The 25,933-nt window shown below is 40.9% G+C and overlaps 1 protein-coding gene across 1 annotated transcript in view; it reads right to left on the bottom strand.

Annotated features, from left to right (window-relative positions):
* Positions 1-2,668: 2,668 nt before the first annotated feature.
* Positions 2,669-25,933, bottom strand: part of RAPGEF3 (Rap guanine nucleotide exchange factor 3) — a 118,123-nt gene continuing 94,858 nt past the window's right edge. The window contains exons 8-28 of the mRNA XM_056562759.1: positions 25,845-25,905; positions 24,876-24,952; positions 23,471-23,617; positions 23,248-23,363; positions 23,078-23,166; positions 22,457-22,535; positions 20,280-20,430; positions 20,061-20,143; positions 19,251-19,290; positions 18,997-19,078; positions 16,755-16,901; positions 16,260-16,357; positions 15,835-15,960; positions 14,577-14,758; positions 12,469-12,559; positions 9,623-9,673; positions 9,027-9,114; positions 7,922-7,986; positions 7,745-7,799; positions 4,544-4,615; positions 2,669-3,514 (exon numbers count right to left, since the gene is read on the bottom strand). Coding sequence (XP_056418734.1) covers positions 3,393-3,514; positions 4,544-4,615; positions 7,745-7,799; positions 7,922-7,986; positions 9,027-9,114; positions 9,623-9,673; positions 12,469-12,559; positions 14,577-14,758; positions 15,835-15,960; positions 16,260-16,357; positions 16,755-16,901; positions 18,997-19,078; positions 19,251-19,290; positions 20,061-20,143; positions 20,280-20,430; positions 22,457-22,535; positions 23,078-23,166; positions 23,248-23,363; positions 23,471-23,617; positions 24,876-24,952; positions 25,845-25,905 — 2,022 coding nt within the window. The 3' untranslated portion in view covers positions 2,669-3,392. The remainder of the gene's footprint in view (positions 3,515-4,543; positions 4,616-7,744; positions 7,800-7,921; positions 7,987-9,026; positions 9,115-9,622; positions 9,674-12,468; positions 12,560-14,576; positions 14,759-15,834; positions 15,961-16,259; positions 16,358-16,754; positions 16,902-18,996; positions 19,079-19,250; positions 19,291-20,060; positions 20,144-20,279; positions 20,431-22,456; positions 22,536-23,077; positions 23,167-23,247; positions 23,364-23,470; positions 23,618-24,875; positions 24,953-25,844; positions 25,906-25,933) is intronic.

The following is a 25,933-nucleotide window of genomic DNA, read 5'->3' as shown; positions in this document are numbered from 1 at the left end:
GGAGAGAAGGGGCAGCGGCACCCATTGCCGGCGCCGCTGCCCCGTTGCCTCCCCCCATCCCCGGTGGCATAATTACCTGTTGCCGGGGTCAGGTCCGCGCTGCTCCAGGCCTCCGGTGTGCGTCCCCTGCGTCGTTGCTATGCGCTGCACGGTGCATGACGTCAGTGCGGCGCGCCGTGCAGTGCACAGCAACGACGCAGGGGATGCACGCCGGAGGCCTGAAGCAGCGCGGACCCGACCCCGGCAACAGGTAATTATGCCACCGGGGATGGGGGGAGGCAACGGGGCAGCGGCGCCGGCAATGGGTGCCGCTGCCCCTTCTCTCCCCCTGGCTGTCGGCGCCGCTTCTCTCCCCCTGGCTATCGGCGCTGGCAGTGGGGCGCCGGCACCGATAGGGGGGACAGAACGGGCAGCGGCGGGGCTCTAGACCCCAGGAAAGGCAGGGGGAGAGAAGCGGGCAGCGACGGCCTCTCTCCCCCTGCCTTTCCTGGGGGGGTGTATCGGGGTATACACGCGCACACACGTACCCTCATTTTACCATGGATATTTGGCAAAAATTTTTTTTTATCCAAATATCCTTGGTAAAATGAGGGTGCGTGGTATACCCCGATAAATACAGTACTTTTTGCATTACCAAATCTAATTTGCTGTGACATTAGTCATTTTACCCAAAAATTCCCGGCGAAACGGGAAAAAAATTATTATACGACAAAATCAAAGAAGAAAAAACGCCATTTTGTAAATTTTGGGGGCTTCCGTTTCTACGCAGTGCATATTTCTGTAAAAATGACACCTTATCATTATTCTGTAGGTCCATACGGTTAAAATGGTACCCTACTTTTATATAGGTTGGTTATTGTCATAACTACATGCAGGAGTATTTATATGTTTAAAAATGTCCTATTTTGACCCCTATAACTTTTTTATTTTTCCATGTACAGGGCGGTATGAGGACTTATTTTTTGCGCCGTGATCGAAAGGTTTTATTGGTACCATTTTTGTTTTAATCAGATTTTTTGATCACTTTTTATTCATTTTTTTTAATGGTATAAAAAGTGACCAAAAATAAGTTTTTTTGGACTTTGGAATTTTTTTTACGTGTACGCCATTGACCGTGCGGTTTAATGATATATTTTTATAGTTCAGACATTTACGCACGCGGCGATACCACATATGTTTATTTAAACTGTCATTTTTTTTATGGGAAAAGGGGGGTGATTCAAACTTTTTTTTTTTTTTATTAGGGAAGGGGTTAAATGACCTTTATTAACACTATTTTTTTTTTTGCAGTGTTAGCTCCCATAGGGACCTATAACACTGCACACACTGATCTCTCATGCTGATCACTGGCGTGTATTAACACGCCTGTGATCAGTGTTATCGGCGCTTGACTGTTCCTGCCTGGATCTCAGGCACAGAGCAGTCATTCCTCGATCGGACACAGAGGAGGCAGGTAAGGGCCCTCCCTGTGTCCTGTAAGCTGTTCAGGATGCAGCGATTTCACCGCGGCAGTCCCGAACAGCCCGACTGAGCAGCCGGGTTACTTTAACTTTCATTTCAGACGCGGCTGACAGCTTTGATCGCCACGTCTGAAGGGTTAATACAGGGCATCACCGCGATCGGTGATGTCCTGTATTAGCCGCGGGTCCCGGCCGTTGATAGCCGCCGGGACCGACCCGACATGACGCGGGGACACCGCATGACCCCGCGGCATATCGTGGGAGCTGGCGGAGGACCTACATATAGGTCCTTCGTCGTTAAGGGGTTAAACCATATTTTCTAAACTAACTCAGATTATATTTCCAAACTACTCCTAACACCCCTCCTGCCCTTAAAAATGTTGAGTTTTAAAAAGCTTTGAATAATAAATTTCCCCTTTGCTCACATTGTGTGAGCTTGCGGCAGGGAACAGAACAGAGCCACCTAGTGGCCATTTTTCAATCATATAAAGGTTGAGAATTTTAACAAGTAAAGAGCAAGGTGTGTTATAATTACATAAGGAACACTATATAAAATTTTCTTTGGTGACAGGTACTCTTTTTGCAGCTCACGTGGCCCCTGTTGTCTCCTACATGATTCTTTTTCCATGCTTGCAGCCTAGACTACAACTCCCAGCAGTCAGTGCAGCTCTGTGTAATGGATGCCAGCCAATTGCTTTTACTATCTGCATGCATGCTATGTTGTTGTAAACACAGTCAGCAGCACACACTTTTACATGTGTCTTCTTTCAAACTATCCTTTCCCCAGCAATAAATCATGCTATGCTCTGATTGGCAGCAGTCAGTGATTAGATCTACAGCAGGAAAAGAGCAATGTTATGGTCTGAGACTAGGCTTCTCTGCCGGCAAGATCCTCACACAGGTAGAGGGAGGGGGAGGGTAGGTGTGGCAGTGAAATTACATGGTCTTTGTCTTCCAGGAGGGTGGGGGCTAGTCTCACTGAGGGGTTTGCACAGGGACAAGCAGGATCTAATTATGATGTCTTTCTCCCACTCCCTGCATATAAGTGAAAGAGGGAACTGCTCTATATAGCTAATGAATGACAAATAGGTTGGTGAGAAGGAAAGGATGGGCTATGAGTTTAGTTCCCCGGAGTACTTATTTAAAGAAAATAGGTCAATGCTGAGGAATTATACACTGCTGCTACTAAAAGTACAGAGAAGAATCCTTGCTTATAAACATGAGGTTGTTGCCTCATCAAACATCTCTTCAGTATTGGTATCAAGAGATATACAGTATAATTTTAACATTCCATTCCATGTTTTTACAAACCAATAATTTTTATATTTTGAAATATTAGAAAATAAGGCTCATACATTTTAGTTTCCACTTTTTTTTCCATTTTGCTATAGACCAGCATTCTCTGATTTACACAGTACTTCTCTGGTATCTTATCGTTCTAAAAATGTATGAAAAATGGACGGTAGCACATTTTGAAGTCCTTAAGATCAGCATAAACAATTTCCTTTTTATATACATTTGTGTGAGGCTCAACATAAGCTCAGAAACGCATTTCCTGTATTAAGTTACCAAGATCAAATGTTACAAAAAATACAGATAATCCCAAACACTACTGACCAGACATAAGTCCATTGTCTCCTTAAATCTATTAGTGGTAGTCCAGAATTATGTTCAAAGTTTGTTCACTGTCTGTCAATATATTTCCCTAATCTATGAATATTTTAGTCTTTTGTCTTACATTATTTAGGAAAACATAGGGAAGACACAAAATATTGGCTACAGTATCAGTAGAGCAGCAGGTAATTGAGTTAATGTGCACAATTCTACAACTGAGGAGTCCAACGACTGTCCTGGCTGTGGTCCATAGAAGGCCTCTGTCCCTGATACAGGGATCAACTTCCTGACCAATTTGTAGTAGCTCTTCTCTTGATATCAGGACGGCTCTAAGCTCCGCGACAACTCCGTTAATTTCTTTTGATTGTCGATCACCTTCATGTTCTGGATGTAAGCCCATGTGGCTGTGGGACTTCTGAAGTTCACTGAATACTCTGAAGCTAAAGGAAACAAAGGAAGCCGTGTTAATTTTTGTCTTCCATTCTTAAGATGGTATGGACAAAGGGGGAGATTTATTAAAACCTGTGTAGAGGAAGAGTGGAGCAGTTGCCAAGTGCAACCTCTCAGATAGCTTCTTTCATTTTTAAAAAGGCCTCTGAAAAATAAAAGAAGCAATCTGGTTGTTATGGGCAACTGTAGCACTCTTCCTCTGCACAGGTCTCTCCCAAAGTCACCGAGGAATTTCAATTATAGGAAAGGTTTATTTTAGAAAACATGTTTTGTGCACCCTATTATGCCTCTTTCACACTAGTATATGCTTCAAACACACAACACTTTACATCAGCATATCAGCAGAAATGTGTGCGGACATATTGTAAAAGTATCTAAGCAGTGTCTATTCAGATCAATGGACTAAAAGTAGTCTACTCGAGAACCCTTCTCTTGGCCAGAGTGGAGAATATTTACAAAGAGTGCCTCTAGCTCTGGAGGACCTGTCTTGTTCTGCATTTCAGACACCATTCTTGGTCCTTCAAAGAGCTCAATGTAATGCTTCATTACCCCCTGAACATTAGGACCAATACGGCAATTTCTGAGACTTCACATGCTGAAGCTGGCAGTGTTTGACCAGCTCTGCAGGATAAGAAGTACTGGATATGCATGAGCCCACCCACCAAATATTGGCAATTTTTCCCTTTGTACAGTAGGGAGAAATCTGCCAATCATTAGTCAGTGGGCAGAGCTAGTCACCACTGATGAATATATCCATTACTTCTTATCCTGCAGTACAGGGACCATCATTTGTTGACTGCACATCCCTTATTACATGGGTAGATGTTTGGCTGACGAACAAGGTTAGGCACCATTATTTAATAAAGACTGAAGTAGTGTATGATAGAGCTAGATTCACATTTACAAAGTAGCCTACTTTTAGGGTATGTCAGCTTTCCAATAGAACATTATTGCCCGAAATCAACAAGTCTATCTATCCCATGTTGTTCTACAAGGCCAATAAGAAGCAGAAGACTTACATGTGGACATCCGAACAGCAGTGGCTTCCTCAAGAATATGTAGTGGTCGTGACCGCAGAGGAGAAAGAGGAACTGCAGAGAGCAAATGTTTATGAACTATTAGTTTACAAACTATTCACAGAACAGAAATTGGGTTATACTTTATCATGCCTAGTTGTCTACCATTACTGATCGATGGATATCTGAAATGCTTAGTGATGTGTCCGTCGTACACATTCATTTTAGTATGTATCTACTCTTAAGAAAAAACAGTATCATAAATTATGTGAGGCTTTTAGTGCTTAATAATGGTATGGAACTCTCAACAGGCAAATATGTTCTTAAGGCTAGGTTAACATATAATATGCCGGTCAGCATTCTAGGCCAAACCAAGAATGGGATCAAAACATGAAAAAAACATGAAAAAGCTGCAAATCTTTCTATTATAGTTTTCTCTGTGTCAAGCCTACTCCTGGTTTTGGCTAAAAATACTCACTAAAATACTACTAAAATTATACGCAATTAGCAAGACACCCCCAATAAAGGAGTGGTTCTGCAGGTGATGACCACAGACCACTTCTCAGTTCCTATGCTTCTTGGCTGATGTTTTGGCCACTTTTGAATGCTGGCGGTGCTTTAACTCTAGTGGTAGCATGAGACAGAGTCTACAACCCACACAAGTGGCTCAGGTAGTGCAGCTCATCCAGCATGGCACATCAATGTGAACTGTGGCAAAAAGGTTTGCTGTGTCTGTCAGTGTAGTGTCCAGAGAATGGAGGTGCTACCAGAAGACAGGCCAGTACATCAGGAGACGTGGAGGAGGCCGTAGGAGGGCAATAACCCAGCAGCAGGACCGTTACCTCCGTCTTTGTGCAAGGAGAAGCACTGCCAGAGCCCTGCAAAATGACCTCCAGCAGGCCACAAATGTGCATGTGTCCACTCAAACGGTCGGAAACAGACTGGCATGAGGTTGGTATGAGGGCCCGATGTCCACAGGTGGGGGTTGTGCTTATGGCCCAACACCGTGCAGGATGTTTGGCATTTGCCAGAGAACACCAAGATTAGCAAATTCGCCACTGACACCCTGTGTTCTTCACAGATGAAAGCAAGTTCACACTGAGCACATGTAACAGACATGACAGAGACATGACAGACATGTCTGTCAGAGACGCTGTGGAGAACATTCTGCTGCCTGCACTATCCTCCAGCATTACTGGTTTGGTGGTGGGTCAGTAATGGTGTGGGATGGCATTTCTTTGGGGGACCACACAGCCCTCCATGTGCTTGCCAGAGGTAGACTATCTTTGGTTCCAACCACCGTGTCTGCGACACAAAAAAGAATGGACTCTACAGTAATGGGTCAGTAATGGTGTGGGATGGCATTTCTTTGGGGGACCACACAGCCCTCCATGTGCTTGCCAGAGGTAGACTATCTTTGGTTCCAATCACCGTGTGTGCGACACAGAAAAGAATGGACTCTACATGCCTGGTTCCCACCGTGAAGCATGGAGAAGGAGGTGTGATGGTGTGGGGGTGCTTTGCTGGTGACACTGTTGGGGATTTATTCAAAATTGAAGGCATACTGAACCAGCATGGCTACCACAGCATCTTGCAGCAGCATGCTATTCCATCCGGTTTGCGTTTAGTTGGACCATCATTTATTTTTCAATAGGACAATGAACCCAAACACACATCCAGGCTGTGTAAGGGCTATTTGACCAAGAAGGAGAGTGATGGGTTGTGCACCAGATGACCTGGCCTCCACAGTCACCAGACCTGAACCAAATGAAGGCAAAAGTGCCAACAAGTGCTAAGCATCTCTAGGAACTCCTTAAAGACTGTTGGAAGACCATTTCAAGTGACTACCTCTTGAAGCTCATCAAGTGAATACCAAGAGTGTGCAAAGCAGTAATCAAAGCAAAAGGTGGCTACTTTGAAGAACTTAGAATATGACATATTTACAGTTGTTCCAAACTTTTTTGTTATGTATATAATTCCACATGTGTTACTTCATAGTTTTAATGCCTTCAGTGTGAATCTACCATTTTCATAGTCATGAAAATAAAGAAAACTCTTTGAATGAGGTGTGTCCAAACTTTTGGTCTGTACTGTATATATATATATATATATATATAGTAGAGTAGTTAGGAGTAGCCGTATTAGTCCAGTGACGCAAAAAGCAAAATCATCTGTAGTTGCAGTATCTTGTAATACCTTTTTTATTGGACTAACAAGATTTTGTAGAGACAAGCTTTCGGGATTCCTCCCTTTATCAAGTCATAAGCATTACATATAGTAAATTTGAGTAGCCGTATTAGTCCAGTGATGCAGATGCAAATCAAAAATCTTTACAGTATCTTGTAATACCTTTTCTATTAGACTAACAGGATTTTGTAGAGCTTTTGTAGAGCTTTTGGGGTCCTCCCTTTATTAAGACTTGATAAAGGTAGAAATTCCGAAAGCTTGTCTCTCCAAAATTCTGTTAGTCCAATAAAAAAAGGTATAACAAGATACTGCAACATTTTTTGATTTGAATATATATATATATATATATATATATATATATATATATATATAATAAATGTATAGGAATTCAGTTCCATATTGAATGAATAGACATACCGTTGGGACCCCCCCACGATCTCCATGCTGGCTCCCCTGGATTCTGAACATTGTGTTCAGAACACTGGTTCGGGCGCCTGTGGTCGTGACGTCACGCCACACCACTTGTAATGTCCCATCACACCCCCTCAATTCATGTCTATGAGAGGGTATTTTTTCTACTAAGACATGTACACAGCATCCAGCCGGTAACATTCTTGCCACTACAAAGAGTAGCACCAGCTTGGGTTTACACTGTGCAACCAAGTATTATACGGTTACCTGGTCATCTAAATCAGTGGTCTCCAAACTATGGCCCTCCAGATGGTGCAAAACTGCAACTCCCAGCGTGCTCGGACAGCCCAGGCATGTAGTACCCTATTGCCCCTTCATCGGTTTCCAGGGAAATACAGCAGGGATCACCAGCAGGTCCTTTACAGTCTATGCTTATGTTTTAGTTTTTTTTTTACAAATCTGCTATATATATATATATATATATATATATATATATATATATATATATAATATACTATAGCAAAGATGCTAGGCCAACCAAACCCATTCTACAAGAAAACATTATAATCTATGGTTGGTAAACAGCATATGAAGCAATGCACGTACTGTAGCTCTGGCTGCGATACATGTGAAACATCTGGATAGCCTTGGCAACCATTCTCTGTGAAAGTAAAACAAAGCATGAAAATAAAACATTGTATGACATGATTTTTCTTTTTCGCTCTATACATATTCTTTTCAATCTTTTACAACCATTATGAAAATATCACTTCTAGGACTTACCATCTTCTCAAAGTTTACCAAGTTATCCAGGGTACTTCTATTGCCCTCATGGATAAAAGTGAGGTCTGTAAAATAATCAACAATAAAACTTGAATACAGTTTAAGTAAGTACAGCTTTAAATGGGCACTGGCACAAGAAATATGTATATTTTTGGATAACAAAAGGCTGTCTTGTCCCTGCAGCTGTTGCCTGTGTCTCTGTACAGAGACAATTTACAGTAAGTGTGGGTGGGGCAAACAGAGACCTGCTTGTCCTCAGTGTACAGAGCCTTGCTTGTCCTCAGTGTACAGAGCCCTGCTTGTCCTCAGTGTACCGAGCCCTGCTTGTCCTCAGTGTACAGAGCCCTGCTTGTCCTCAGTGTATAGAGCCCTGCTTGTCCTCAGTGTACAGAGCCCTGCTTGTCCTCAGTGTACAGAGCCCTGCTTTTCCTCAATGTATAGAGCCCTGCTTGTCCTCAGTGTACGGAGCCCTGCTTGTCCTCAGTGTACAGAGCCCTGCTTTTCCTCAATGTATAGAGCCATGTATATCGTTGCACAAAGGAGGTGTATATAGGTCTAATTGGGGACCACTAGTAGCATACAATAGCATATATATTCAGGGAATTGAATACACACCCTGCATCCTGATTCCCATAACGTAGAACTGCTGAGTGCGTATATATTTCCCTTTTTGTAGAGTAATAACAAAATGGAGTGAATGAAGAAATTTGTTATTTCGAATCGAGTCGAAATTTGGATTCGGTCCGAAGCTAATTTTTCATGAAATTCGGAACAAATTCGGATTTGTCCAATTAGATTAGCTCCTCTCTATTCATAGTATTCACATTTGGCCCATCCTACAACATATAGTAATAGCCTAAAACAATGTTAAAGTTCCCTATTAAAAAATGTTGTCCAATTTTAGAAAAAAAAATTCAGCTGTTCTTATAAAATGATCTGTATTCTTGTCAATGGGCATTGGCTGGTATTGCACTTCAGCCCCATTATCTTTAAAGGGAATGAGCTGTAGACAGCATATAGACAAAAGTGGTGCTATTTCAGGAAAAGAAATGTAACTCATATTAAAAGAATCCAGTCATTGGCTACTTGTATTTCCTAATAATACCTTTTAGAATGAGAGGAAGGAATGGAATAAGAGGAGGACTGAGCTTGGCTACAGCAAGTCTGTAGGATCTATGATTCCAGGAGGGGTCCTACAGCAAGAAAGATAAATATAGTGTTTGTTCAAATTTAGTTTTATTTAATGTTTATTATTAAAACAAAACAAATAATTTACAATTTACACATAGAATTATTCTAATCAGTGCAATCTAAAATGCATTACATTACAGGTACAGCCTGTTTTATAGTTCAGAGCTGCATTCACTATTCTATAGACTGCAGAGCTGAAATCTTACAGCTTTCCTCACTATATAAATGACTGCACAGAGCTTATTTTGATTAGCAGAGTTCAACTTTATTAAGCACATTATAACTATTTTTAATACACAGTACATTTATGTTTAAATTTGAACAACGTTGTGGCAGTAATAGATTTCTTTGATTATACTGTACAGCAAAATACCATACCTTAAGCATAAAAGGAAAGAAAATGAATAAATAAGCGGAGCAGCAAATAAGAATAACTGGTTTAGAATAAAACTAGGAAGCAGGTCTTGGCCTGACTATTACTGTACTACAACATAAAATGGTGATACTTACCATCAGCCTTTCTAAGATGGAATATAACTTTCTGATTTTATTAGGCAACCGCTAAAATAAAGAAAAATACAATCAATGTATTACTTTTTTTGTGCAATAAAAATAAAGAGAACACTAAGATAACACATCCTATATCTGAATGAATGAACTAATCGTATGAAATACTTTCGTCTTTACATAGTTGAATGTGCTGACAACAAAATCACACAAAAATTATCAATGGAAATCAAGTTTATCAACCCATGGAGGTCTGGATATGGAGTCACACTCAAAATCAAAGTGGAAAACCACACTACATGCTGATCCAACTTTGATGTAATGTCCTTAAAACAAGTCAAAATGAGTCTTAGTAGTGTGTGTGGCCTCAACGTGCCCGTATGACTTCCCTACAATGGCTGGGCATGCTCCTGATGAGGTGGCAAATGGACTATCTCGGTACCTAATTGCAGTCAGGCTACCTCTGGCAAGCACATGGAGGGCTGTGTGGCCCACCAAAGAAATGCCACCCCACACCATTACTGACCCACCGCTAAACCAGTCATGCTGGAGGATGTTGCAGGCAGCAGAACGTTCTCCACTGTGTCTCCAGACTCTGTCACATGTGCTCAGTGTGAATCTTCTTTCATCTGTAAAGAGCACAGGGAGCCATTGGCCAATCTTGGTGTTCTCTGGCAAATGCCAAATGTCCTGCACGGTGTTGGGCTGTAAGCACAACCTTCACCTGTGGACGTCAGGCCCTCATACCACCCTCATGGAGTTTGTTTCTGACCGTTTGAGTGGACACATGCACATTTGTGGCCTGCTGGAGGTCATTTTGCTGGGCTCTGGCAGTGCTCCTCCTGCTCTTCCTTGCACAAAGGTGGAGGTAGTGGTCCTGCTGCTGGTCTGTTGCCCTCCTACAGCCTCCTCCACGTCTCCAGATGTACTGGCCTGTCTCCTGGTAGCGCCTCTATGCTGTGGAAACTACGCTGACAGGCACAGCAAACCTTGTTGCCACAGCTCGCATTGATGTGCCATCCTGGATGAGCTGCACTACCTGAGTCACTTGTGTGGGTTGTAGACTCCGTCTCATGCTTCCACTAGAGTGAAAGCACCGCCAGCATTCAAAGTCACCAAAATATCAGCCAGGAAGCATAGGAACTGAGAAGTGGCCTGTGGTCACCACCTGCAGAACCACTCCTTTATTGGGGGTGTCTTGCTAATTGCCTTTATTTTCCACCTGTTGTCTGTTCCATGTGCACAACACATGTGAAATTAATTGTGTGGACAGTGTGATTTCACAGAAGTGTTATTGACTTGGAGTTACATTCAGTCATTCTCTCTCACTGCTATCGAGAAAGGGGATGTGGCTCCCCGAAACGCGTCTAGCCCGAGAAGTCATCTACCATCACCCCCACTGTGGGCACATGGAAGGACTTAGGAGCCTCTGACTAGAGAAACACGCTCCATCAGGAATTCTTTCTGCTCCACTGGCCAGCTGCAGCTAGGACGACTGCATCCAGCCCACGATCGGCATAGCAGGTAAGAGTCACACAGTGCCAAACTCACATTGCGCTAGGTGCCTCACATATCTGTCCCTGCTCCACCAGGTGATAGCGAGGTCCCGAAGCGGAGGATTACAATAACTGTGGACAATCAGCTACAACCGCCACAGAGTTTAAAGCCACTCATATTGTAGCCCTGGGCAGTAAGGGTAGAGTGGGCTCCAAACAGGGGGCATCCAGCACTGCCAAACGCTGCGACTAAATATTATCTATTGCTAACTAACTTATTTCGGCATGGTGCCGTCCCTGCCAAGCCCCTGACTATACATAATCCATCTCCAGTTGCGGAGGAAATATCCATATTTGCAGCATTTGTAGCGCCTAATATAGCGCAAAGACTTTCCTTTTTCCATGTCCAGTTCTAATTCTATTTAAAAGGGGTATTATTTATTATTATCCAGTGTTGTTTATATATATATATATATATATATATATATATATATATATATATATATATATCTTCAGTATAGTTCTCATAGTGCATTTATATATTATATTTTATATCTCGTGGATAGTCCGACGCAAGGACCCTGCTAAGGACCTCACTCCACTAAGTTTATTTAAATAAATGCTAAATTGGAAACTCTCTCTCTTATTCTTCTTTTTTTATCCTTTTTATTCTTTTTATAACTCTTTTTATTTTTTATTTTATTTTTCCCTCTGTTCTTTCTCTTATCTCTCATCCCTAGCCTAGTAGGACTGTTACCCATTTTTTGCCTCCACTTGCTTTTTTGGCACATTGGGTTTTTGCAACACAGTGTCCTCGGTTTGGGCAATCACGTTTTATGTTGAGCTCCTATTTATTTTTAACTAATTTACAAATCTGTTAAACTTTCTGGCACCAGTTCAAAAAAAAATGAATAAATACATAAATAAATACATTTTACACCGGAGTACTCAAATACATTTTACATCGGAGTACATTTACACCGGAGTACTCTTTCAAGGTTAGGGAGTAGCTGTAATTATTTGCATGTATAGGAGGCTAGATTCTGAAAATGGTAAATATGTATAATTTTTTTTTTTTACGTTTTTAAATGTTATTTGAGCTTTCACATGTGAGATACTTCTCATAATAAAAATAAATATAATGTACTGATCTTGTTCATGAGAGCGCTATTGGGCCTAACAGCATACCATTTGTCTTTGGTTTGATGTGAATTTATATATTGTAGGTATGTGTCTTTGTTTTGATGTGAATTTATATATTGTAGGTATGTGGCTATTGTAGTACCAACAGTATGATAGGTGGTGCCTGCTTTACTAGGTTCTAGGTTGTATGCTGTTGTGTCTATGACTTACCTGCCAGGTCCTGGACATGCGGCTCACTGCTGTGTTACTGAGGCCAAACATAACAGCAAAGAAAGAATAAAGATTTTTTTGCTCCTTGAGACTGTAAACAAACAAGGAATTATGATTAAAACCTGGAAAATTGCAATTTAAACTAAGAAGCTCATAATATAGAAAGCTGAAACACTGTTAGTACTAAACATGAGAGGAAATATTAAATATAATATTTGAAGCACTACTGCCATTTAAATGAACTTTTGACATGGTGCACAAACATGTCAAAAGTTGAGATAGGTTGGGGTCTCAGTGCTGAGACCCCCTCCAATCGTAAGTTATAGTCGGATGGAGTGTGAGACCATAATTCTCAACTTTTGGCATGTCTGTGTGACGTCAAAAGTTAATATAAATGACAGCAATACTTTAACATAATCTATGTTGATGGGCTGTGGACTATACTGTACATCTACATGCTTTCATTGTCATTATGTAAAAGATTGTTGCCTCTGGCCTCATATTGTTTAATGTATACAACTATCTGATGATCTTTCTAATATGCTTCATGTTGTTTTTCTTTGGGACTCTTATCAGATCTCTCACTCATTTACCAGGCCTTGTTCACGCTGAATGAAGGTAAAATGCAGGTGAATGGGTTTTCCGTGAACCCATTCACACTGCAGAATTTTCTTGGCAGAATTTCCGTCAGAAAATTTTTATCAAATAATATCGCCTGAACATTGAACTTACTCAATGTTTTGGCGGAATTTGTTATTTAGGCGACGCTGCCCACACTGGAAAATTTCCGACCGCGGATTCTCTAGTGTGAACCCAGCCATATTCTTTCATTGGAGCCTATTCTTTTGCTTTAGAAATTAAGTTAACAAACTTGTTATTAGGGATTCCTATAATATTAAGTAGATTGACTTATCTTCATGTTCCTTTTGATTTACCATCGGATTGTTGGCCCTTCCTGCTAACTTTTAGGAGTTATCTACATGGATATTTCCAAGTATTCTATCCTATAATCTAGTTTGTTCATACTTTCTTTTAATGTGACAGTAACACTTACAACTGCTTACAACTCAATTATTATTTTGGTTATGTACAGCTCAGATTGTGTATTAGCTACAATACACTGCCTGTCATGTATCTATGTTTTTTATTTATTTTTTTATACATTTATCATCAATAAAAACTATTTGCTCAGGAAAAAGAGTGTTTCCTTCTTTTACTTTACATTGGCCATGACGTGGCGAGTGGTCTTGTACCTTTTGATCAATATGTATACTAACAACCTGTTTTTGAAATTATGCTAAGAAGCAAGCAGATCAAAATACAAATGGTGGATGTGTGGCTATGTTGCTCTATTTTTGTTATACATTTGTAATGATTCCCCTTTTCCATGACCAGCACTCCACTCCACTCATTCAGCCCAGGCGTTTTTACTTAGCTGGAGACTGCATATGGGTTTCCTCTTAGCATTCTCCCAGCCCTCTGGCAGGGAGTACATGGTAGGTGTTCACACTGATGTGGTTCTCTGTGGCGGCCATTGTTTCTGTGATGCTTTGTCTGTGGTGTGGTGGGGCCCAGAGCCAAGGGCTTGGAGCATTGGAGCTACCTGGCCACTGGGTCATTCCCCCTGTGGGCATGGTGTCTCGGAGGCAGTGGTCGCCGCCCGGCACTACGCCAGTGTTAGGTTAGGGACCCACTCTGACTATGTGGCCTTGATGTGGCGAGTGGGCTTGTACTTTTTTGAACAAAATGTATACTAACAACCTGTTAGTTTTTAAAATTATGCTGAGAGGCAAGTAGAACAAAATATAAATGATGGATGTGTGGCTATGTTTCTCTATTTTTGTTGTACTTTATTATGTAAATCTTTATTATGTACGGAGGTAACACAGAAATGTATGGAGTGCTTATAGGTCCATAACACAGGTATGTAAGTATACTATGTGCTGCCTTTCAGTGTCTAGGCAGATGGCTTTACTATGTGCATGAGATCTTGCATCAGTAAGAGAAAACTGTATGTTACATTCTATTACAAGAAAAAATGGTTAATATGGTAAGAGACAGTGGAAGAGTGCAAATCCTTTATTATACAGATGTATATGGAAACTTACTGTGCTGCCAGCTTGATAAATTTGCGCAGGAGCAGCATCCTCCTTTCATCGTCTTGGCACAGACAGATTTCAGTTGCCACCCAAAACTGCACCTCATTGAATCGTCTTATAAACCTCTCCAGATTGGCAGTTGTGTTGTTACGGAATCGCTGTTTCCCAAATGTGTGATAAAGCAACTCCACCTAAGTAAGTTGGGGACATTATAATGAGCAGACTACACATCTGGACTACTGTGCAGAATATGAACCAGACTCTATAGCTTTGTAACCCATAGGGAGATCATTATCTGAGACATAAAAGAGGCAGCTTAAAATAATGTTCCTCCAAGGGGGTTTAGCAGATTTAAGTAACTATCCCAGCGTGAGTCTTCACTGTCTGCAGTTAAGTCAAGGGCACCATCTTTAGCTTGTGTAATGATCTGATGGAACTCGGGGGTTTATGTTCTGTTTTTGTTTTGTTTGTTTTTTAAAACAAAGTTCAAACACTAGTAATATATCTGTAGCGACAATAACAGGTACACCTTTTTAGGTAATATGCTCTTTGTACACTTGTGGCACCAGGGAGATCATTGCATTACTACGACTTGGTACTAGGGTCATAACCATATCACTGGCGGATATCACTAAAGCTATCAGTCATAAAACTAGGGTATACTTATTGGATTCTTCATTTCTATTGCGCAGTGATTTGTGGCTCAATACAATCTATCACATTTAAAAGCCATTTTCAACTTAAATAGATTAGAAAAAAGATTATACCCAGAATTCCCTAGTAATGCACAGTGTAGATTTATTATGCCATAGTGTAGTACAAGGACGCGTCTCGGCGTGGGAGCCTTCCTCAGCTGTCTGCCTAGGCAGACAGCTGAGGAAGGCTCCCATGCCGAAACGCGTCTTTGTACTACACTATGGAATAATAAATCTTCACTGTGCATTACTGGTGAGTGCTGGGTTTCATCTTTCTTCTACCTGTGGCTTTACCCTACCTCATGCACCCCCTCAGATTACACAGAAGTGCTGACATATCCCTATTTTGAACTTAAATAGGTTAGAGACCTCCACTTAACATATTATGGTAGGTTGATATATGATACCAAAAGACTATAACATAATTCAAGAAATACAATTGATCTTGGGCCATGAATAAGTAACAGAGGTAACAAAATTGTCCACAAATTTTACACCCAACAGCTACTGATTTAGCCAATTGTATGAAAAGTTGTATGAACACCGGTAAGACAAAAGATATAAAAGAGTACCTGGTGAATGCTCTTAAAGAGATTCCAGTCATTTTCGGTCATGTGATGTGCAAGGTCCTTGGAGCTGATGAGTTCCAGGATATCATAACTACTGCTGCTTGGCCCCAATTGATCAGGTAGAGGAGTCTAAACGAATACAAATCATAAAACATTTTTTTGTATACCTTGCAAAATATGAAGGAGGATCTGCAGGCAATATGGTGGATAAGGGTTTTGCATTCTTTCCTATTGCTTATTGATGTAGATGCATGATTAGAGCACGACAGGTGTCTCTGGGCTATTCTGTTGCCATCACACAGTTCCAAAAAGTACTTGATCATATTGTATATGTGTATCTGAAATATTTGCTTGTGGAAGCTTGTGCAAAAATAAGCATGCCAACTCCATGTCTTCATCTAATGTCAAAGGTACGGGGGCATACTCACCAGAGTGCTCATATCTGGAGCACTGCAGATAAAAAGTCTTTCATTTAGTCCTAGAGAAGTGAAGACACCGGTGTCCTCATGTTTCAGACATACTTTATCTGCCAAAGAGAATAGGTGACACATTAAATACAATTCCTAATTATCATCAAACATGGCCTTAAAGGGGTTCTCCGGCGCTTTGATATCTTATCCCCTATCCAAAGGATAGGGGATAAGATGCCTGATCACGGGAGTCACATGGGGGTGGAGGCGTGATGCCGGTAATCAGACCCGGAGCAAACACGCTCTGGGGACTGATTACAAACGGGGTGCCGCGTGCATGATCACTGGGGTCCCCAGTGGCGGGACTCCCACGATCAGACATCTTATCCCCTATCCTTTGGATAGGGGATAAGGTGTCTAAGCACCGGAGAACCCCTTTAAAAAACATCTGAAGAAGAACAGCAAAAATACTGCAAAATGTGTGTGTATTAATACAACCAAGCTTCCACTCACCTCCACAAGAGTTAAGTTTAACTAATATTAGGTCTCTGTGGCAGCCATTCTTTGTAGCAAGTGAGGATGTCACTTCTTGAACAGTAGCATTTACAGCAAACATAGAGGTGATGCAGGAATGGTCTGGTAGATATATGTCATAAGGCACTGTAAGATTAAATCATAAGGGTCTAAGAATGGCTGTGGGGTTCACTGTGAATAAATAGAATAACAATACACAACAGGTTGCTTTCCCAATAAAGGAGTACTCTATTGAAGAACATTTGATCCCCTATTTACAGAATAGGGGACACGTGTCTGATTGGTGAGGGTCCGACCCCTGGGACCCCTAGCACCCTGTCTCTCTCTGTGCATGGAGCTATCTCCGCTCTGTGCATGGATTACTGTCTATTGACACACAAAGCGGTTGCCGACACCCCCCTTCATGTAGCTCTATGGGAGAGCTGGAGATACCTGAATGCTCTATTTTCAGCTCTCCCATAGAGCTGCATTAAATGGCGTGTCGGCAACCACTTTGTGTGGTGGTCAACAGTAATCCATGTACAGAGCGGAGATAGCTCCATGCATGGAGAGAGACGGTGTGCCGGGCAGGTGATCGCGGGCGTCCCAGTGGTTGGACCTCCCACGATCACACTCTTATTCTCTATCCTGTGGATAGGGGATCAGATGTTCTGCAACGGAGTACTCCTTTCAGGGGTTGGCCAACTTTGAACAACTTCATGGGAAGGCATAATAATGATTTACTTTAAAGAGGTACTCCCGTGGAAACCTTTTTCTTTTTTTTAAATCCACTGGTGCCAGAAAGTTAAACAGATTTGGAAATCACTTCTCTTAAAAAAAATCTTAATCCTTCCAGTACTTTTTAGGGCTGTATACTAAAGAGAAATCCAAAGAAGAAATGCATTTCCTCTGATGTCATGACCACAGTGCTCTCTGCTAACCTCTGCTGTCCATTTAGGGAACTGTCCAGAGCTGGAGAAAATCCCCATAGCAAACATATGCTGCTCAGGACAGTTCCTAAAATGGACAGCAGACAGCACTGTGGTCATGACATCAGAGGAAATGCATTTCTTTTTTTGATTTCTCTTTAGTATACAGCCACTAAAAAGTACTGGAAGAATTAAGATTTTTTTTTTATAGAAGTGATTTACAAATCTGTTTAACTTTCTGGCACCAGCTGATTTAAAAAAAAAAATTCCACGGGAGTACCCCTTTAAAGGAGTTGTCTAAGATAAAAAAAAAAAAAAGTCTACCAGTACCTATTCTTGCAAAATAGCAAAAAAAAAAAAAAAAAAAAGGCAGAGTGCCCCATAGAGTTCATGCAGAAAGGGTGCATAAAAAAAGAGGGTGCTTATTAGAAAGGATTGTGGAAAAGTCACAACTTCTGTAACCAACAGGATAGTCCCACACCAGGGAATAAAATTCAAAAGTCCAAGTGTCCCAAAATTGGCAGCAGTGATTGGCATATGAACACCTAAAGCTATTTACAGGTGTCAAATGCAAAATGTGAAATAAATAAAAAAAAATGCATAATTCTAGCTGAAAGAAGAGGACCCCTTTTTGAAGACCTAGTCTTGAGATGTGTCCTTGTATCTAAGGAAGGAGACTAGATCTCTAATATCACGTTCATTCTCAAAGAAATACATTTATGTTGTTTTTTTGTGTTTTTTTTTTTGTTTTAGTCAGTTGACCAGGCTGTCTTCTTTTGAGCACAGTTAGAGTTATGCATTTTTTGTTTTATTTTACTTATTCTTTCCCATGGATTTTAGTAATGCAGCCCAATCCTCTTTACTAGAATTAGGTTGTGCTGTAATACAGAACCAGACTTAACCCATAGAGAGAAGAAAGCATTTTATCTAAAATAGGTCCAGCAGGAGCGCATGAGAACTCAGTTCCTGCACTTTTTCCACTGCAGGAACGTTGTTCCCATTAGCAGAAGTGAGTTCCCCTAATACTTAATCCCTGAGCATATTTAATCCCAGACAAGCTCCAGTTATGCATTTACCAGGATGCCCATAAACTTGCCGCTGTTTCCCAGTAAGTGAGTCATAAAGAAATCCCTTTAGTTGCTGGCACCTTCTGTGCACTGGCATCAGTATCTCATACATCACAATATATGAGATAAGGGGAGTACTAGTTTAACTGGCAGATTTCCTTGTACATTATGAGAGACCCCTGACTAGTCAGAGATGAAATAGTTATAAAGATGTAAATATACTGAGATTATTTTGTACTTTTATACCTTTATCATGGGCTTGGATAGTGTATGAATTACTAGACTGATCTTCATCCTGAATGGACAGAAGGCTACCATAGTTGGAAACCTGGTGAAATAAAATAAAAATTGAATGTACTATACTATACTAAGCAGTCATACCAGTCATCCATGTCAGCATGTCTTATGTATTGTCCATAGTGATATATTAATAGAATAAAGTACTATGGAAACCAATCCTTTCTAAGATATCTTTAAAAGTTTACTGCAAACATATATACCTTTATTTGAGGAGAGATGTTTCCACTAGTAATCTCCATTCTGTAATGAGAATTAAAAAAAAACAAATGTTTTCCATTAAAACCAACAAAAGGCGATGTGTGAACACATCCTCAAATGAGGTGTATAACTGCTATATATCCTATTCCCACAGAGATAGCAGCAGCAGTATACAGATAGAGCTGTGAGGGGAGGGGGCTATGAGCTGCATTGAGATATCTGATAGGTGATGATGTAATCCTGTGGTTTACAGGAAGGCATCTGACCCAGGACAGACCTCTTCCTGTGACACAAGCACTGTACTTTTCTGGTGGACAGAGTGGTGATCAAATGACCCAGTTACAGTAATGAAATGTATGAATGCAGCTGTGCTGGAATGAAACATATGGCACTATAGGACTAGTGATGGTGAGTGTGCATCATATGGTTACTAACCCCCCAAAAAGGCTGGAGTGCTTCTTTAATAGGGGTTTTCACATTGTACTATTTCTACTTGTTAAAAAGTCTATTTTGCTATAAACTGAAAGTCTCCACCTGCTGGACCCCAACATTTGATATCCCTGCAGCTCCACCACTGGCTAAACTAGTTGTTACACATTGTCTAGTGAAATTAATGGGCAGGACAGGTCCTCTAGAGGGAGTAAAGCTCTTTCTACTTGCTTCTCTACCCTTTAATGTGAGTAATTCACTTTATAAAGCATAAACATCTCAGTGAGAACAATTATTTTACCTAGCAAGTTACATGCAGTTACATGTTTTACATGTATATGTTTTTACAGCAAACACTTATAATGTTAGGCTTCTAAGCTTACGTTCTAGTCTTCCTTCGATCCTGAAAATTCTCCCTTACACATGTAAGCAATCGAGGATCCCTGCTGACATATTCTGAGATTTTCTATGAAATAAGAAGCAGGGGAATAAACGTATAAAATTCATGATAAGACATACACCTTATATTGGTTCCAGTAGAGCTGTTTGGGCAGCCTTACTCATACTTTACTCCGTCCATGACACAAGTCCTTACTCCTTACCTCTAGAAAACTTTTTGCACTTGGTTCTGCCTCAAGTAGCCGACCGTAGAGTTCTACCCAGAGACTGACAAGTTGTACTATATTCTGCCTCTTGTGGAAAGAATATATGACCTTCTCAGGCTCATTGACTTCAGATGGCTCCACATTGAATCTGAAGAGGCTGTTAAGGATTCACCAGAAGGAGGCAAATGTTCTCTTAAATTTCATTAAAGATACTTATGTGGATTCATCCCTGGAATAAATGGATCGCACTACGTGAGCACCACCAGCTCTATATTCATTTTCCATGGGGCCACAAAACATTTCTGAATGCTGAACTCAATGTTAAGCTGCCCTATAGTGAATGCTCCATTCATTGCAGGGAATTATGTCTTCATTTTCAAGATTGGTCATTTGTGTTAAAGGGGTACTCCGATGGAAAACAAATTTCAAATCAACTGGTGGCAGAAAGTTGAACATTAATCCCTCCAGTAATCAGCTGCTGTATGCTGCAGAGGAAGTTACATAGTTACATAGTTACATAGTTAGTATGGTTGAAAAAAGACATACTTCCATCAAGTCCAACCAGGGAATTGAAGTGAAGGGTGTAAGGGGATAAGGGGAAGGGATGTAGTTTTATAATTCTGCATAAGCATTAATGTTATTTTGTTCCAGGAATGTATCTAACCCTGTTTTAAAGCTGTTAATTGTTCCTGCTGTGACCAGTTCCTGAGGTAGACCGTTCCATAAATTCACAGTCCTCACGGTAAAGAAGGCGTGTCGCCCCTTTAGACTAAACCTTTTCTTCTCCAGACGGAGGGAGTGCCCCCTCGTCCTTTGGGGGGGTTTAACCTGGAACAGTTTTTCTCCATATTTTTTGTATGGGCCATTTATATACTTCTATACGTCTATCATATCCCCCCTTAAACGTCTCTTCTCAAGACTAAGCAATTGTAACTCCTTTAATCGCTCCTCATAGCTAAGATGTTCCATGCCCCATATTAGTTTAGTCGCACGTCTCTGCACCCTTTCCAACTCCGCAGTGTCCCTTTTATGAACAGGCGACCAAAACTGAACAGCATATTCCAGGTGAGGCCGTACCAATGCTTGATAAAGGGGGAGTATTATGTTCCTGTCCCTTGAGTCCATGCCTCTTTTGATACATGACAATATCCTGCCGGCTTTGGAAGCAGCAGCCTGACATTGCATGCTATTCTGTAGTCTGTGATCTACAAGTACACCCAGATCCTTCTCTACCAGTGACTCTGACAGTTTAATCCCCCCTAAGACATACGATGCATGCAGGTTATTAGTACCCAGATGCATAACTTTACATTTATCCACATTGAACCTCATTTGCCAAGTGGATGCCCAGACACTTAGTCTATCCAAGTCATCTTGTAACTTATGCACATCCTCTATAGACTGTACCGTGTAGTTCTTTCCAGTCTGACCACAGTGCTCTCTGCTGCCACCTTCGTCGATGTCAGGAACTGTCCAGAGCAGGAGAGGTTTGCTATGGGAATTTGATTCTACTCTGGACAGTTCCTGACATGGACAGAGGTGGCAGCAGAGAGCACTAGAAGGAATTACACAACTTCCTCTGCTGATAAGTACTGGAAGGATTAAGACTTTTAAATAGAAGTCATTTACACATCTGTTTAACTTTCCGGCACCAGTTGATTTGATAACATTTGCCTTCCACTGGAGAACCCCTTTAAGCCAAGGGCATCACTATAGGGGTAGTAGAGGTAAAAGTCACACTGGATACTAGTGCTATAATGTGAAAGCTACTTAAATGTATAATTCTACATCAGAATTCACATAGTTTGTAACCTTTCTTCTACTGTAGATGCTATATATGAAAGCTACATGGTTCTACAAATGCCATTGATTTTATATTCATTTTAACATTGTATTTACAGCCCATCTATATTATTATTGTACAGTATATAAAGTGCACCTCAGGGTTAGAGCATATAGATAACTTCTTAACTACATTATTGCATTTTGTTATCTGAACCTGTAAATACTAAACTTATTCACATAAAAAGATAGGTTCTGTTTTTCATTACTGATAACCTAAAATGTAGACGCAAGCACTTAACACAGATTATATTTCATTTTTTTCATTTGATATATTTGACCATTCTACCAAATTTATAAAAAGAAAAGTGCAAGTGATAACCTAAGGATACTGATGGAGCAATGCTTGGCACAGTTGGTTTGTTGGCATGAATATGCTGTGTGTCAAAAGAAATTCACCAGCAAATGAGTCTAGAGAAAAAAGGAACACATAGGACGTTTAAGTCAGGCAAAAATACATTATATACATTATATATTAAGAAAGTTGATAATTTATTTGAAAAAGAAGAAGCCTGAGAAAGGCTGCAAGTTAGTAGCCGAAACGTTGCTATGCCGTTAGGCTAATAGATCCACCATCTTTTTTGCATCGTATCTTGGAGTGCTGCAGATTTTTTCTATTTTGGTTAATTTATTTGAAAGTTATGTGAATCATTGTTTTAAATACTACCACTTTATCATTTTAGCTTGTAGTCAGTCAGTATACTACAAAATGGGTCTATACAGTATGGAGTCAAGATATTCAGTAAATATATAAGACTATATTTTATAAGCACCATATTGTACATTGTATATTGTAAAGACAGAGAACTATAACTTCTCTACATTCAGCTGGTCTCTATGTTGCCCCAGTGACTGTTGGTAGAAACATCTTTAATGCTCATATCATGTCAATAATATTTAACATTTTATATATATATATATATATATATATATATATATATATATACCATTACCTTCTGGATTATTGAGAGATGAATCCAACCTCATTGTCTCCAGCAAATGCTCCAGAATTTTATCAGCTGTTCCAGACATAACAGTGTACCTAAAGACATGTATTATACAGTTAACAGTAGCCGAAAACCCTGCTAATCCTCATTATCTTAGATACATGTTAGATACTCACTTATGGTTTCCAGGCACTGATGTTGGTAAATTATTCCCAGATAGCTGAGAACTTTTCTCTAGCACTAACACCACTTTGCCATGTTCCTTTAAGCGCACTGTGTTAGCTTCTACATCCTATAGACAAGAACGTAAACTTTAACGTTCTACATATTGCAGATATGTAGATAACATAAGAATAAATGGTACAATATATAGTAATACACCATTTTTGATTTACTGACCCTAAGAATTCGGTTGAAGTCATGCTTGTCAACTCGCAAGAAGTGGCAATTGTCCTCTCTCAGGACTATGGTTGCCGCTCTTGGGGCATCATTGACAAGAGCCAGCTGTCCAAAGTCATCTCCTTCATGAAGTGTGGCGACCAAACCCTGATATAGAAAATATTATTGTGAGGACAAGTCTTAGCATGGGAGCAGACCAGAGTCTGTACAGCTTATAGGTGGACAGAAATGTATGCACTCATTAGTAACATATGGATTAAGAAGAATATTGTTGTACAAGACAGTACAACATTTCTACAGCACTTTTCTCTACTAAGAATTAAAGTGTTATACAGAACATGAAAGTCATATAGATAGTGGTTAGATGACTATACTGTATGTATATATATATATATATATATATATATATATATATATGTATATATATACTGTATATATATATATGTATATATCAGTGTGTATGTACATAACAAGTCCCTCTGTTATCAGCCCGACTTGAAGAAATGCTCCTGTTGGTGAATTAAAGGAGTACTCCACTGGCTAGCATTTGGAACATTTAGTTTCAAACGCTGTGTGTGCGCTGCGAGGGGTCAGCCACGCCCCACCCCCTCAATGCAAGTCTATAGGAGGGGGCGTGGCAGCCGCCATGCCCCATCCCATGGACTTGCATTGAGGGGGCGTGGAATGACATCACGAGTGGGCGTGAACGACCCTGCAGCTCGCACACAGATTTTGGATCTAAATGTACTCCTTTAAAGGGGTTCTCCGGTGCTTAGACATCCTATCCCCTATCCAAAGGATAGGGGATAAGATGCCTGATCGCGGGAGTCCCGCCACTGGGGACCCCCGGGATCTTGCACGCGGCACCCTGTTTGTAATCAGTCCCCTGAGCGTGTTCGCTCCGGGTCTGTTTACCGGCGACCACAGAGCCGGCGGCGTGTGCCGTCACGCCTCCGCCCCCATGTGAAGTTACGCTCCGCCTCTCAATGCAAGCCTACGGGAGGGGGTGTGATTACAAACGGGGTGCCGCGTGCAAGATCCCGGGGGTCTCCAGCGGCGGGACTCCCGTGATCAGGCATCTTATCTCCTATCCTTTGGATAGGGGATAAGATGTCTAAGCACCGGAGAACCCCTTTAACACTACCATATATTATTGTATAGTTCTCTTTCATAAAAAGGGGGAATATACAATATTACTGATGCACAGAGCTTCCGCATCACACCCTCAGCTGTAGAATAGGGTCACTGTGTATGATATTCTCATCTAGAACAAACAAAATATCATGTGAACATATCTTTCGTGGCTATATGTGGCAAATTATCAAACCAATGTAAAGTCTGTGGTGTAGCGCTAGCCAAAGAAAAGTACTACAATGTTTCAGATACACGATATAGTGATACTGACCTTGCCATGAGTAACCACATTTACAGAACCTTTCCATATAATGTACCAAGAATGGCCTTTATCCCCTTGGCTAAACACTGCAGAGTAAAATAAAAGAATCAATATTTTATATACACATGTAATGCCAAAAGATAACTGTAGAAATTAAAAATCACTAAAGTTATAGTTAAAAGTATAAGTGCTAAAATGATTGTTCTACTAAGTTTCACATATTACTAATACTAGGCGGTCTGGGCATACTGGGATTTTGCCACAGCTGAAGGAACACTGGATGGGAAAGACTGCTATATACATTGGCACTTTACTGCCCACCTCCGGTCTAAACGTTAAATTACACTAGATTCATATGATGTTTAGCCAGTGTAATATAATGCTGTTTTCTCTTAAAAGCATTGCTTTTAAAGGGGTACTCCACTGGCCAGCGTTCGGAACATTTCGTTCCGAATGCAGTGTGTGCACTGCAGAGGGTTGACCACACCCCCTCGTGACATCATGTCACGCCCCCTAGATGCAAGTCTATGGGAGGGGCTGTATAGGCCATCACGCCCTCTCCCATAGACTTGAATTGAGGAGGCGTGGCATCACGAAAAGGTGTGGTTGACCACCATCCCCCCCCCCCCCCCCCCCCCCCGCAGCGTGCGCACAGTGTTTGGGACTAAATGTTTCAAGCGCTGGCCAGTGGAGTACCCCTTTAAGGGAGAACATGCTGTAATACAACACTATATAAAGGCAATTTATGGCAGAAAACACAAGAACTCCAAGCATATGGCTCTGCTATGTTTATCAGGCATTAAAAAGGGTTGTCTGGGATTATTCAATGGACCACTGTAGCTCTTTTGACACAGCTGGTAGGCAAGGGGAACCAAGAGTTGGACCCCCACTGATGGCCTATTGTTATTCATTTTGATGTCCAATGTAATGGCTTTTAAAGAAGCATGAACCCACTTCAGACCCAGTCTAAAAACTTACATACTGTTCCAGCTTTTGCATGAGATTCAAACACCAACACTGATGCCAACTCCTTCTTCACCTAAAAGAATAACCAAACAAAAAACAAG

Source organism: Hyla sarda, chromosome 2, assembly GCF_029499605.1.
Source record: "Hyla sarda isolate aHylSar1 chromosome 2, aHylSar1.hap1, whole genome shotgun sequence".
Lineage (NCBI taxonomy): Eukaryota > Metazoa > Chordata > Amphibia > Anura > Hylidae > Hyla > Hyla sarda.
The sequence above is the reverse complement of the archived record's forward strand: the minus strand, read 5'-3'. Positions and strand labels throughout refer to the sequence as shown.